General features: G+C 36.8%; 1 protein-coding gene across 1 annotated transcript; it reads right to left on the bottom strand.

Moving 5' to 3' along the window:
* Positions 1-2,849: 2,849 nt before the first annotated feature.
* tm9sf4 (transmembrane 9 superfamily protein member 4) lies at positions 2,850-15,923 on the bottom strand. The gene is made up of 18 exons (XM_056384092.1): positions 15,877-15,923; positions 13,785-13,895; positions 13,322-13,421; positions 13,015-13,171; positions 12,561-12,705; positions 11,838-11,961; positions 11,537-11,658; positions 11,049-11,160; positions 10,741-10,811; positions 10,491-10,623; positions 10,215-10,296; positions 10,029-10,104; positions 9,757-9,840; positions 8,492-8,667; positions 8,305-8,368; positions 7,924-8,043; positions 6,884-6,973; positions 2,850-6,071 (listed from the first exon to the last, which is right to left on the bottom strand). The coding sequence occupies exons 1-18, from the start codon at positions 15,892-15,894 to the stop codon at positions 5,922-5,924; spliced, it is 1,935 nt and encodes a 644-aa protein (XP_056240067.1). The 5' UTR covers positions 15,895-15,923; the 3' UTR covers positions 2,850-5,921.
* Positions 15,924-16,169: the final 246 nt, after the last annotated feature.

The raw sequence follows: 16,169 nt of genomic DNA, 5'->3' as shown, positions 1-16,169 counted from the left end.
CACTATTACTTTTATCCCTTACTATACTATGACTTTTTTATGACTTTTTATGCCTCACTATACTATAGCATTTATATGACCTTTTATGCCTTACTATACTACTACTTTTTATGCCTTACTATACTATGACTTTTTATGACTTTTTATGCCTTACTATACTATGTTGCTTTTATGACTTTTTATGCCTTACTATACTATGTCGTTTTCATGACTTTTCATGCCTTACTACACTATTACTTTTTATGCCTTACTATACTATGATGTATATATGACCTTTTATGCCTTACTATACTATGTTGTTTTCATGACTTTTTATGCTTTACTATACTATGACTTTTTATGCCTTACTATGCTATGAACATTTTATGCCTCACTATATTATGTCGTTTTCATGACTTTTTATGCCTTACTATAATGACGTTTTCATGACTTTATGCCTTACTATACTATAACTTTTTATGCCTTACTATACTGTGTCATTTTTACGATTTTTTATGCCTTACTAAACTATGACTTTTTATGCCTTACTACACTATGAGTTTTTATGCCTTACTATACTATGACTTTTTATGCCTTACTACACTATGACTTTTCATACCTTACTATACTGTGTCATTTTTATAACTTTTCATGCCTTACTCTACTATGACCTTTTATGCCTTACTATACTATGACTTTTTATGCCTTATTATACTATGACGTTTTTATGACTTTTTATGCCTATATATACTATGACGTTTTTATGACTTTTTATGCTTTTCTATACTATGTCATTTTTATGACTTTTTATTCCTTACTATAGTATAACTTTTTATGCCTTAATATACTGTTTCATTTTTATAACTTTTTATGCCTTACTCTACTATGACTTTTTATGCCTTACTACACTATGACTTTTCATGCCTTACTATACTGTGTCATTTTTATAACTTTTCATGCCTTACTCTACTATGACCTTTTATGCCTTACTATACTATGACTTTTTATGCCTTATTATACTATGACGTTTTTATGACTTTTTATGCCTATATATACTATGACGTTTTTATGACTTTTTATGCTTTTCTATACTATGTCATTTTTATGACTTTTTATTCCTTACTATAGTATAACTTTTTATGCCTTAATATACTGTTTCATTTTTATAACTTTTTATGCCTTACTCTACTATGACTTTTTATGCCTTACTACACTATGACTTTTTATGCCTTACTATACTGTGTCATTTTTATAACTTTTCATGCCTTACTCTACTATGACCTTTTATGCCTTACTATACTATGACTTTTTATGCCTTATTATACTATGACGTTTTATGCCTTATTATACTATGACTTTTTATGACTTTTTATGCCTATATATACTATGACGTTTTTATGACTTTTTATGCTTTTCTATACTATGTCATTTTTATGACTTTTTATTCCTTACTATAGTATAACTTTTTATGCCTTAATATACTGTTTCATTTTTATAACTTTTTATGCCTTACTCTACTATGACTTTTTATGACTTACTACACTATGACTTTTCATGCCTTACTATACTGTGTCATTTTTATAACTTTTCATGCCTTACTCTACTATGACCTTTTATGCCTTATTATACTATGACGTTTTTATGACTTTTTATGCCTATATATACTATGACGTTTTTATGACTTTTTATGCTTTTCTATACTATGTCATTTTTATGACTTTTTATTCCTTACTATAGTATAACTTTTTATGCCTTAATATACTGTTTCATTTTTATAACTTTTTATGCCTTACTCTACTATGACATTTTATGACTTTTTATGCCTTACTATACTATGAGTTTTTATGTCTTATTATACTATAACTTTTTATGCCTTACTATACTGTGTCATTTTTATAACTTTTAATGCCTTACTATACTATTACTTTTTATGCCTTACTATACTGTGTCATTTTTATAACTTTTTATGCCTTTCTCTACTATGACTTTTTATGCCTTATTATACTATGACGTTTTTATGACTTTTTATGCCTATATATACTATGACGTTTTTATGACTTTTTATGCCTATATATACTATGACGTTTTTCTGACTTTTTATGCCTTACTATACTATGTCATTTTTATGACTTTTTATGCCTATATATACTATGACTTTTTTATGACTTTTTATGCCTTACTAAACTATGTCGTTTTTATGACTTTTCATGCCTTACTATACTATGACTTTCTATTCCTTATTATACTATGACCTTTTTATGACTTTTCATGCTTTACTATGCTGTCTTTTTATGCCTTACTATACTATGTCGTTTTTATGAATCTTCATGACTTAATATACTATGACGTTTATATGCCTTATTATACTATGACTTTTCTATGACTTTTTATGCATTACTCTACTATGTCGTTTTTATGAATCTTCATGACTTAATATACTATGACGTTTATATGCCTTATTATACTATGTCGTTTTTATGACTTTTTATGCCTTACTATAATATGACGTTTCCATGATTTTTCATGCCTCATTGTATTGTGACGTATTTAGGTTGTTTTATGTCTTACTATATTATGACCTTTTATGCCTTAACATATTATGATGTTTTTCTGACATTTTTATTCCTAATAATATTACTTTTTTATGTCTTATTACAGTATTACAATTTTTTATGCCTTATTACACACTGACGCTCATTCTGAGGCACATTCACCACCATCCGCTCCCAGCAAGAGACCGCACTTAACGTCAGAGAAAACTTACAACTGATCGATCAACAGATCAATGTCGTTTTTATATTATGAGCAGTATTCCAGCATGAAACTGAAGTGCCCCTTTAAGAATATTTCAAATACACAATGGAAGCTCATTCTCATATTCAACTTGTCATCACTTTATTGTTTTGTCATTGTACACTTTTGTAATTGGACATTCTGTAAAAGAAACAAAAGAGGAAAAAAAAACAGAAACAAGTTCCTTTGAAAGTCATCATGAGCGTCATGCTTCTGGCTAAAACGATGACAGGAATCATAGAGAGCGCCACAAACAGCAAAACGCAACAAATACAAAGCTGTTTTCTTTTATTTACATTGTAAACCCCTCAATCATACATACACATGCATGACTTGGGCCACTTAAAAGTCCATCTGTAAAAAATCTCCCCTGGCATGTGCACTTCGACAGCAGGAGAGGAGTGTCTGTCTTTATGTAAGACAGCAGCCAAGTGTCAGAGCTTAGTAACTCTTCGACATAATACCAAGGGCAGAGGGTGGTACAGTGAATAGGATATGGTATCTGATGGAATGGAAATAAATGAAAGAGTAAAGGTCTTTACAGGAGTACACTCATTTGAATTGAGGCTACCACTGATGCTTTACAGAGCAGTCATGTCCCATAGCAAGTGGCAGGGGTAACTTAAATATTTAGCCTTGTCTCGCTCCCTTCAAGCAGCTCAACAGCTGAGGGGTGCTTGATTCAAATGAAGGAAGGGGTGGGCACAGGACGACGAGTTGTTCCATTCATTCATCTGTTTTTGCCCCTGGAGAATCAGGGTTGATCGAGGCACCTGTCCCTTCTCTGTATAGCCCTGCACTGACAAATCACCTTTATTTCTGTGCAAAAACGGCTACTACTACCATTATATATATAAAAAAAAAAAAAATCAAGTGAAGCACTTCAGCTCTTCACTAAAACCAGTTTGATGATAACCATTAAGACTACGATAAATACAACTCCAATTTTTTTTGTTTAGGAGCAAATTTTAGCTGGTAACAACCACCACTAACTACAGTTTACTGCAATTATATGTTCCTGTGTGCCAGTGCTTTGCAGGACCTTATGTTACAAGGCAGCAGAGACCTGTACTTGAGATGTACAGTATAGAAAAGTTAAACTGCTATTGACTTGCCAGTATTGTCTTTAAAGGATTAATTTGAAAATCAGAATTTTTCGAAATTCACCTTTTGGCTTTCTTGCCAAACAAAAAATGTGCCTACTAGCACCTTTAAAACTCACTAATTAACATCAGTCTAATCGGTCCAAAAACATCTTCTCAAAAAGTCATTGAGCATAGCCAAGAAATAGTCCAGATCACAACTTCACGTGTTTTTACATGACACGTTGTGGTATTTGGACGGATTAAACAAATGAGATATAATGTGATAATTAGTGAGATTTACAGATGCTGGCAGGTGGGTATTGTTACCTTTGGACACTCCTTACCTAATTTTTTCCACCCAGTCTTTGTGCTAAGCTAACTAGCTGCTCATGGTCGTTTCAAATCCAACAGAAAGTTATGACGATCAGTCTTCTCATCTAATTCTTGGCAAGAAAGTGATTATGGTGTAATTTGATGTGTGATTTAGCTACAGTAAAATACATTGGTTCTCTATGGGAAGTTCTTAGCTTGAGTAGCTCGTCAAGTCACATTTCTAATCAGGTTCCACCCATGATCTAAATGCATTTTAAGTCTTTTAGCTGAAAAATACCTCAAAAGGTGCAACCAATTTTTTGTTACAACAAAGATGTCATTTGAAACGGAGAAAAAAAACCCAAACAAAAAAGACCACGAGTTGTAATGCAAGGGTATAAGTATCAGTCTACACTGTACACATCTAATATGAACACTGTGGATTACATTTCAATGCTCTTCCCCTTACACTTGAGCACTGTCAGAATGATGTCTACCACTACTGGTAGAAACAGAGGTGATCTTGCTGGCTTTCAAAAATCTTTTTACGTATTTTACACATACTGTATCATACATTAGATCCAGACTCCAGATATCTCACAACAAAAATGGTCCTTTGAAATAACCTTCACAAACAGCCACTTTGCACTTGTTTCCATAACTGCATAGTTCAGCAGGCATCCAGCACTGCTAAGGCTACACTGACGGCATGGTTGATGTGTACTTCTTTTTTATAAGTTACTATTGGAAAAGCTTCAAACCGTACTTGTGTTACAGACTTTTAAATTCAAAAGGTTCCTCCTCCTTGTCATTTCTGTGTTGACTGTAGCGTTTCCTTTTCTCCAGTGACTCCAGCGGCTTTACCCAACAGTCCACTGCTTCAGGGCATCGGGTTCATAGTCCCATTCAGAGCTGTTCTTTGTCGTTTAGAAGAAATGGACCAATATTTTGAGACCCATTGTTTTGGAAGGAGAAGCTAATATTTTGATTACAGTTGTGGTTAACATGGTCACACCAGGACATGGAAACTGAAGTAAAAAATAATAGAACATTTAATTTATCCTTTCTTGTGTTACAATGCAGAACTTCCCATCATAATTTCCATCTGTATCAGTTCAACACGACAAAGTTAACACCATAACCACAGTTAGACTCTCCAACCCTTCCCTGATCTGTAAAGTCTCTGACATGACACCATAGTCACATTTGAAAAGAGAGACAATGGAAAAACTAAAGACAGAATTTACGTAAGGAAATTAGAGGAAAGTTTCCCAGGAGGTGTTTGAAAAAGATTTAGTCAGAGATAAATCCTGGGATGACAAAAATAAAAACTTGGATAAATTAGACTCATAACACAAAATGAAAAGACAAAACGAACATGTGCAGAAACCATGGTTTAACAAGCTTTGGCCCACTGTGTTGTGTGCAAGGTGAAACAGCAGAGGACATTAACTGTCCCATCAGAGGGGAATTCCCTCTGAGTCTGTCCTAGAGAGAGGAGGAGGAAAGAAGCGAGGGAGAGAGGGAGAGAGAGAGAGAGAGAAACAGCTGGTTTAGCTCTGCCACCTTGCTGTTCTTCCCCCATGAGGCCAGTGGGTGGGGCTGTTACGCCGTAAAAACACCCCTCTTGTTCCCTCTAAACACAAGTCAGTGCTTGTTGGACATGAAGAATAAAAAATATGTATGTAAAAAAACAAATGTGACGAAAAAAACAAAGAAAAGCCCCCAAAAATCAGCAGCGATGGTGATGACTCAGTCGATCTTGACTGCAGCGTAGATTTTCCTGATGAACATGTAGGCTGCGTAGAAGCCGATCGTGCCCGTTAGCAGCCAGAACGACAGCACCATCAGGGTCGTATAGCCGAAGTACAACAGGGAGGGGATGAACTCCACTATATCCAGCTGGGTAAGAATAAACAAATGAGGAATCAGTTTCAGCATGCTGTCCATTTAGCCTTCACTCCCATAGAGTTGGTGGATTTGCAACAGCTGGACTTTAAAGAACTGTCAAAATCAAAACAACAGAACCTGACATTTTCTGACCATTAGTTCTCTGTAACTAACCTTTTCAGTCACAGGATCCTTACCATTACAGCCTTCATCAAGCTGTCAAAGTGAAGGCTTTTGTCATTCATAGAGATCTCTACTATGCTCACTGTGTTACAGCTTTATTCAGACACAACAGGATGTTTATGACAAGAGCCAGAGCGCCAGATTTTAAATGGTATTTAGCATTGAAGTCTCTAGACCCCTCCAGTCACAAAATGTCTTTTCTTGTTGCTTCAGCCCAGACATTTGAACTTCACTGGAAGTTGTTCACCTGTTTGGCTCATTTTAGTGCTGACTGACGATCACCGTTTGTACTTACTGATAGGTTTTACCTAGATAGAGCAGTAGGCTACAATTGCTGTGTGTCACTCAGAAAACAGTCAGCCAATCAAAAGCGAGACTCAAAAAACAACCTACATTGAGATGGTTTTTGATATTTAAAAACAACTAAAATATCTTCAAATAAGACACTAGAAAAGTGTAAAATATGGGACCTCTCAGACTCAGTTCCCTAAGTTTATAACAGTTTTTATTGCCAAACATTAGAAGTCTAGGGCCTAAATAAAAAAAGCCCTGATGACATTATGGTTACTAATTATTTCACGCAATGAGTGCTATTAGGACACTGATGTCTTTAGCTGCAGTAGAATCAAACGGGGCTTTACCTTGTTGACAAAGTAGAAGACAGCGTAAATGAGGACGTAGAACGCTGAGCCTCCTGACACCAGGAAAGTTCTCCACCACCATCGGTAGTCCTGATAGTGACGAGAGACAGACACAACACAGCACAGGGGTGTGTTTATGGATGATGCAGATGAGGTTCAAGTAGGAACAGTAGAGCACAAATCTGAGTCTAACTGCAGCATACTTCAACACTGAGAACATAAACTTTTATCAGACACTACAGCACTTTCTTCATACTGCAAATTACCACTAGATATTGTCTATAACTGTTTTTTAATGATGTAACCAAAGCTTCTATTTTATTTTGGTTTTTAACCTGTATTTGTTCACATTTTGGAAGTTCTGCACCATCAGAAATCATGGTGTTCAGCTACAAGCAGATTATGTTTGCACTGTAACCTCTCAACTTTGATGGCTGGTACATGTGGGATTTAAATTCTGCTTTAATAGAGCATGGTGGAAAATGTTTATAGTGATTATGGTTACATTGATCAACCGCTTATATGGATGATCAAAAAGCAAACAGAATCAATGCCACACAAATGGTTAAACAATTTTTTGCACGTGAGTGAAGTGTCATGTTTTCACCCTGTTCATTACTTTATATTCATGTAATAAATATACAAATGTCAATGATATCTGCATGAGAAATAAAGAAAGAGGAAGAAATGGTTATAATCATCTTCTTCTTATAGTGATCAATGTGACACACACAAACGAGATCACTATATACACAGCTTTCCACTTATTCCATGTTTTACTTTCATTACTTCATCTGGAATCAAATATATCAGAAGACTAACTTGATCTTTGAAAAATGTAAGTTGTGCTTATTCCAACAATTTGTGTTGAAGTCTGAGTATGAGGAAACCTTCAACCAGCTACTCTCTGGAAATGAGCTGCAGAGCATCCCAACCACATTCCCACGTTAATCCTTTTCATTATATACTTGACTCCAAAAGAAGAGAGGCCAATTACAGGCTACAGTACTGATGTTTATTAAAAGCCTCAATGAACTTACCTCTGCACAGAGCTGGAAATAAACCATGACAATGCTGATCTGAGAGCAGGAGACCACCAAGATGATGAATACCAGAAACAGGAAGCCAAAGAGATAATAAAACTGATTCTCCCAGATGGCCTGTAGGTGGTGACACACACACACACCACACACACACACACACACACACACCACACACACACACACACACACACACACACACACACACATTAACTTACATTTATGTGTAAGTCATAGTAAGTGTGAGGACTAAACCACCTGACTTCACATAAGTTACTTATCCACCAAATGAAACTTCTATCAGTATTAAGTTTAAATTTATTGAAGGAAGAGATGACTGACTTTGAACTGATCGTAACAGAGCAGAGCAGCTGTACTCACACTGAAAATGAAGAAGAGTTCAATGAACATGGCACCAAATGGCAGGATCCCAGCCATCAGGATTCTGGCGGAAAGAAAAGAAGATCATGCCTCAACTCAAAAGTTCAAACACTACACTACAGGCGACAGCCGTCCCAGTAACTGGCCAGGAATTACGATCAGACTTTTAGATTGCTTAAACACTCACCCTACAAACTTGTTCATGTACCACCGCTGCTCTGGGACCTGCCGAGGGATCTGGTTGGTGCGTACTGGGTTATCATACGGCTGCTTGCGGAAGCCAAAGTAGTAGCCCAGGTAGACCAAAGGCATGGAGATACCAAACCACATGCACAGCAGGGCCAGCATTGTAGTGAAAGGAACCTGATGGGGTGAGAGAGAAGAACAGGGACACGGGAAGAATTGTTAAAAGATAAATGACAATGTTTAAGAATCCAAGTCAATGTACTGATAAACTTTAAATTAGAAAATGAAGATAAACCAACCGCCTATATGCTCTTTTGTAATAAATCTAGTTCCGGTGTCTTACGTTGTAGTACACCATGCTGCCACTTGCTTTCTCTCAACTTTTCTTGTTACTGAAATCTTTTTGTTCACACCAGCTCGCTCATGCTCAGTGTATGGTGAATGGTCATGTGATATATGTTCTCAGGCGTTTTCTTCATTGCGAAACAACAAAGACAAGTCATACCTGTCTATCAAGTCTCGTGCTTACAAAATATATGTTTTTAAATTATAGATATCACAGGTGATTATGTTGCTGAATAAACAAATGATGACATTACAGATATTTTTTGAATGTCTTTTAATGTTCTTATTACAAATAAAACTGGAACTGTTCTTCCTCTTATGAATGAATTCATACCAGTATCTTGTATGAATAGATGAGTATCTTGTGGTGGCTAATGTTAGCAAACCTAAGATAGGTATTTCTACGTATAACTGATAACACTGAACTACTTTTATTACTTTTCTTTGCTTCTGTTATGTTTTACTTTTCAGCATGTCACAGATAAACATTTCAATAACAGTGTGTTTACTTGCTGGTTTGATTTTGTGATAAAGCCATTGAAATGTTTATCTGAGTCAAGTTACAAACACAGAATGGCAACAGCACAAGTAAAGAAAGATGAAGAAATCGGCCAAGTAATGTCAGTTACACAGCGATATCTAACATTAGCCAACATCATACCAGAACATGCAAGTTTGTAGCAACAAAATCTCTGTGTGCACTGAAATGAGCAAGTTTGTTTTATTGTTTAAGAATTTAACTTTTTATATGTAACAAGATTTATATAGGTTCAAGTTTAAGTGGTTCAAGTATTACAAGTGATTTATTACAACTATAACTATATCTATTACTCATATTAACATCACAATTACAGTAAAGGAATTGCCGTTTCTTAATCTGTGATACATTTTAGATGTGTGTTTCTGAGCCATGACACTCACCGCCCCAGAGGAGTGTTCTCCCCAGATGAAACAGTTGAGGATGAAACAAATTCCAAAAACCACTGCAGGATACAGAGTTGCTGTCTACAGAGGAGACAAACAAGGACAAGCTAAGCCTAGTTGTTTACAGCAACACAATTTCAAAATGCATAAAAATTTAATAGACTTGTTTGAAAAACACAAAGCAAACATTGGGTTTGCATTGAAAAATATGTGAATATACAAACTCTGGAGTGATGAAAGGCAATTTTTTTAATTCATTATTGACTCACACAAAATGCTCCTTTCTTCCACCGATGGCCCTTCAGTGTGCGGTACAGTCTGCCAGCAAAGTAGCCACCAAATACACTGCAGGAAACACATCCACAGGAAAAAGCAGTGTAAAAACATTTTATTTGAAAAGAAGCATCTTTGGGGTTTTTCTTAGTGGGGCTCAGACAGATGAATTTGGCTCTTACCCCATGAACATGAAAAGGAAGCAAGAAGTGGTCATCAAGGCTCCTCTACTGGATGGAGACAACATGCCCAACATGGCAACAACTACACACACAGGAAACATGGCAGTTTGAATTTTTCAAAGATAGATTTTTCATATACATTGACAAACATATAAGGTCCTTATGCAGAACTTAAAGTTAATCCACTCCATTTATTGATCTATATGACAATATGAATGAAAGTTCAACAAACTGTCAACATCACTAGGGAACTGATGATAGAGATAACAAACTCACAGATGACGATGAGGATCATGCAGAAGAGCTGGATCCCTGAGCCCAGCAGAGAGCTGAGGATCATGGGATACTGAGGTGGCCTGAAGACATCACCATGGACATTCTTCCATCCCGACTCCTCCATGGTGTCCTCCTGGTTAGGGAGAAGAAAAACGTGGTCAAGTGCCTGGACACATTATTAGTGTTCTTTCCCCAAGGAATGGCTGAAACCATGACAACTCTCTTAGGTGTTAGGTTTTCATTTTCTTACAATGTCATCCTCTCTGTTGTAGTTAGCGATGTCCTTCCTCAAGGTCCTGATAATGATCATACTCAGAATCCCTGAGGGAGAAAAGACAGGGAACAACAAAGATGTCAGTCAGATATGATGACGGAAATTTTAACTTTTCACATGCTGATTTATCTTTTGTATGTATGACACAATACGGATTTAATAGACTTACATAACATTCACAAGCTTCAAAGGTCCATGTGCCTAATTACTTAAGGTGCTTTATTGTGTTGATATGGACATGATGACAGTTGAGCTGAGCAGGATTTGTGAAAAATTGGACATACCAGACAGGAAGAAGACGACCACCACAGAGTTGACAATGGAGAACCAGTGAATCTGGACGTCGCTCATGGTCAGGTATGTGTCCCAGCGAGATGCCCACTTCACCTCACTCTCCTGCACAGAGGGGACAGGAGGGTCAGCAGTCCTTCCTCTACACTTATATACCTTTGCTTAAATCCATTTCCTAGAAAACTCACAGTTTGGAAATTATAGTCCAACTTCTGTGATTGTGAATTGATAAACCCTACAACTGCAGTCTTCAAGATTTGAACAGTAACACTTATTTATTGTTTTGACTTTTTAGTACTTTAGTAGAATTGATTTGAAAAGAACAAAAAGGTATAAAAGAAATCAAAAGAGAGCAAGAGAGTAAGATGCTCAAATGGACAAAAATAAATGAATCAAACACATGTTTTAGGAATTTATTCGGGGTTAAAGACTGGTCTGACTCTTGGTTAAAAGATGTTTCACTGAGAATCCCATCACTGACCTCCCAGTGGACAGAGTAGGTGAAGAGGACCTCATTCTCCTTGTTTGGGTCAATCTCCTGGGGTGCAGAGCCACTGGCCTCAGGCAAGGTGCAAGTCTTTTCATTTTCCACTGCTTTCAGGTCTGAGAAGAAATAATTACACTACAATAAAACAAAAGTGCTACAAGGAGTCAGTGATAACAACTTTTACTTTACTGGCCTCTTTGGAGGCAACACTTGTGTGTCTTCCTGCTATGCAAATAGTTTTTAATCACCATGGGCAGAAGCGTTACTTAAGCTGTTCAGGCGTGTCTACACCTACCATCTACTTTTACACTTTGGGGTACGACCTCAAATCGCACCACCCTGTAGTCGTGAATTTCCCCCTCTTCCAGCTTCTCCCTGTGGAAGTACAGGATGAAGGAGAGGTGGTTGTGCAGATAAAACTGTGAAGAAGAAAAGGGAAGGCACAAGACAAAGATTAGTGCCCTTAAACATCAAACATCATTTCAGTTCTACATTAAACAAAATGCTGACTTCTGCTCTATTTCCAGTACTGCTGCTATTTCCTGTTGTGCTAGTGGCATGCACTCACTGTTTTCCACATTTCAATTTCAAAAAATTAAAATAAAAAGACAAAAAATGTTTTGACTGTCTTCCTGAGGTCCCGTAATTTTCAACACGTTTCAGGTCATTTAAGTCTATACAATTTGACTTTTAGCTTGACCCTGAGTGAAGACTGTTCGCAACAAAGGACAAGCATAAGAGTGTTGCAATTAATTTCAAGGAAGAAAACATTACCCAAGACATGTGACATTGGTTTCATTTTCATAATTTAATCATCAGTGGATGAATTATTTAAAATTCTCCAGAATTTTCAAGACATGTTTACTTTAAAGCCCCTAAAAACATTGCTTCAAATGTGTTTCTCTATCATATATTCTAATAAATGAAAACATTATTAAATATGCAACAATCAAAGTTAAAGTATTCTTTATTAAGAGTTAAATCTTAATCAGATATGACAAAACCCCATAACATCCACCTTGTTGTTGTCGACAAAGCCCAGTCTGTAGCCATGTTCAAACTGGATATCCTTCACCACATCTTTCTTTTGTTCCTCCTCGCCTCCTGCCTCTCTGTTGGGGTAAAATTCTAACCTGGTGGCAACTGGCAGGTTATCTGCAATACTGAAAGACATATGGAGGTGTTCAATTAGTTTTGGTTGTACAATCAACATACAAAATGCTAGAGAGCAAGGTTATTTTTAGAAATATATGGCCTAAAAAGAATCTTCCACTTATGTTACTGGTTGCTACAAAGCACTAAAGTAGACATGCTCCGATAAATTATTGCAAAATTCATTGATTTATTTTCAAGTCATTGAAAAAAAAACAATTTAAAAATAAACTAATGCATGTTATTCTACAAAGCAATTGGTGAAGAAAGGCATTTAGAATGGATAACCCTCCAAACAACAGTGATGAATGAATGCTCACAGGTGAACATAATACTCCTCCTGGATTCGCTCAGCTACCAGCTTGCTCTCTTCTATGCTGAGCTTTTTCTTGTTGCACATCATCTCACATTTCTTGTCTTTGTTCATCTCAACATTGTAAAGGGTATTCACAATACGGTCCCCACGTAACACCTCACCTACAAAAGAGAATATACATATACGAAAACATGCGAAATAAAATTTGTATTTTTTTTTTTTATTGCAGCATGTAATATAACATTGATTTTCCTGAATAGGATCTGGTCAAATTAAGTGATAAAGTCACATATCTGCAGCAGCACACTTACCCAGGTTCTCTCCCTTGTAGAAAACAGATTCTGGCTTACAGAAAGGGAGGGAGTAGTATTCATAAGGAAGCTGGGTACGGGAGCTAGTCAGCTTCACTGCCTGAAAAACAAATGGTCTCACTGACTGGCTTGTTGGGTCACAGATACTGCATAGTGATACGCAAAACTACACTCACACCTGATTGGTCTGAATGACATTGGAATCTGTTAACTTTCAATGCTCAATCATAATTAACAGCAGTACTCTGCCATTTTTTGCAAAAGTTCAAAGGGAATAGCAAGGTGTGAGCCTGTAAGGTGCTTTCCCCCATAACCTGTTTGGTTGGGATCAAACCATCTCTGGTATGCTTGGCCGTTTGGTTCAGTTTGTTTCAGCTGCGGTGATGGCGGCAACCATTAAACAACCATATCACAATGTTTCTATTGATCTGTGAAATATTGATCAATTGAATTTTAGTCTTACCTTAATATCTACTGTCTCACCATCACGGAAGTCCCGGGGAGCAACTCCAGGAACGTAAAAGGGCCGGACCACAGGCAACAAGGACAACAGCAGCAAGGCCCACCACGTCTCCTGCAACACAGACACCACCAAATATTTTACCACACACAAAAGCTAGATAATGTGTTTATTAGAAGATCTGACAAATATAAAACATGGTGTAAGTGTATGAAAGACAAAAAGATAATGAACATAAACTAATTTCATCATGCCACATAAAGTACAAGAACGTTTACAGTAATTACAAATACTGTGGCTTTATGACAGAGGTACAGGCTATGCTGCGCGTCAAATTAAAGGAAAAAGATAAGAGGGACAGTTACTTTGCACTAATAGCAGTGTGTGTTTTATCTTTCAAGAAATGCATTCAAGCAGAGTAAACCTGAAACTGCTTCCTAATCATGATGTAACTGCATACACAGAAACGTGTTATAACTTATCTGTATTACACCTCACCTGCAAAAGTGTTGTTTCTATTTGCAGGGAAGACAATGTACATCAAAAATGCATACGATGCCCGGCTTTCCTCTAACAATAAACCAAAACCAACATCTCAGTTACTCTCTCAAGTTTATCCAGAAACATAATCAGGGCTTTTACATATTGGGATATACTTTAGCCAGCAAGATGAAAAAGTGAGAGAAATCTATTCAAGTCAATAAAAATTTGACTGGGGGAAAATAAATGGATATTTCTATGGAACTGAATATTCCCCAGTATGGTTTTCTTTTTTAAATGGCAAAAAGCTATAGCTGTAAATCTGTTCCTGTGAAGACAACGCTGCAAAGATTCATACAGACCATGGCATGTAGACACTGAGGGACCTACAGGGTTTCCAAGCTGAGATAGGAGACACGGAGCATACAACTGTCGCCTAGGTGATTCAGAGATGGCGAAGAGGTAAAGAGAAAAACTTCACATGACATCTATGCTTGTGTTTGCCAGAATGCGACAGAGAAACAGAGTTCTCCACATGCCTTTGAGAAACTGGCTGCAGTCAGCAGGAGATATGATACTTGGGAGATTTATTTTGAACCCAAACATAAAGCTGTAGCAACAGAAAAATGGTTTGATGCGTTAACCCAAAACAAAATCTAAATGGTGTGGTAAACGGACTGTATTTATCTGCTTTACAGTTGAGCTGTCTTTCACACACAGCTACCATACAAAGTACTGGCCTAACCATTGGGGTTCATTGTCTAGCTCAGTGCCTGAACATTTGGAAATGTAGACTGGGGGAGCCCAATACCAAACTTAGTGATGACACCCTCTACCAGCTGAGCCACATTCAAATTTACTGTAATTACTTTGTCTAGACGTGTGTCGGTGTCATTCTGCATTGTTCCATGATTAAAAGCCTAATTATGACCCTGTGAAACTGAAACACCACATGCACATGAGGAACAAGTCCCAGGGGAGCACGTATTAATTATAGGGCATTCTGAGTTATGATATGGCACTGAAGGAAGTTAGCAAACATGGGTACAGACTTGAACTATATTTATGTTATCACAAAGTACCAGCACAGTTGAACAACAAAGACAGTCTCATTAGTGTTGTGTTTTTATTCTGTAGCTGATCTGCTGCCGTCATCTTGATATATTTCAATACTTTAAACTTGCTATACCGGCAACAACCTCAAACTGACGCTGCCTGCTAACAGCTAACGTTAAGCCAAAGTTCGGCTAGCTGATTTATTTCGGCTGTACAGCGAGTGACAGCCCACCAACCAAGTGTGTGTTTATTTATACTTTGTCGGAAGATTTTAATATACCAGGCAAAATACGCAAATCAGTTTTTCTAGCCACAGCTTAACTGACAGTTAAGCTAGGTAACGCTAGCTAACTTAGCTAACTCCAGCAAGCAGTTAGCATCCTCAAAATTCAAACAGCAGCGAACTCCTGTGAATCCACATCTTGTTGCCATTTAAACGTTATTTACGGACCATGTTATACCTCTACTCTGCCACAATTACAGCACTGTTTCTGGGGTAATATGGGAAGACAGTATCGGCGATGTGTAGTTTGAAGAAAGAGTTCGCTTTTCCACTTACCATAGCCGCGGCCGCCATTTTGAATACGTGTCATAAGTGACGTTGCGGAAGGTATTGGTTTTCGATTTTTTTTTCATTTTATTTGACGAACCCACAATGAACTACTACTTAACAGCAGTCATTTATGATCCCAATAGTGAACTGAAATGATTACCAATATAAATAAATCGTACTACTTGTTTATTTCTTTTGTTTGTTCTTTTGTTGCAGTATTCTTTCTTATCTTTATTTGAATAATATTGTCATATATACAGTTTTTAAATTAAAATTAAAAAAATTAGAATTTGCCTCAA

Source organism: Seriola aureovittata, chromosome 9, assembly GCF_021018895.1.
Source record: "Seriola aureovittata isolate HTS-2021-v1 ecotype China chromosome 9, ASM2101889v1, whole genome shotgun sequence".
Taxonomy (NCBI): Eukaryota; Metazoa; Chordata; class Actinopteri; order Carangiformes; family Carangidae; genus Seriola; species Seriola aureovittata.
Note: the sequence above shows the minus strand (reverse complement) of the source record. Positions and strands in the feature narration are given on the sequence as shown.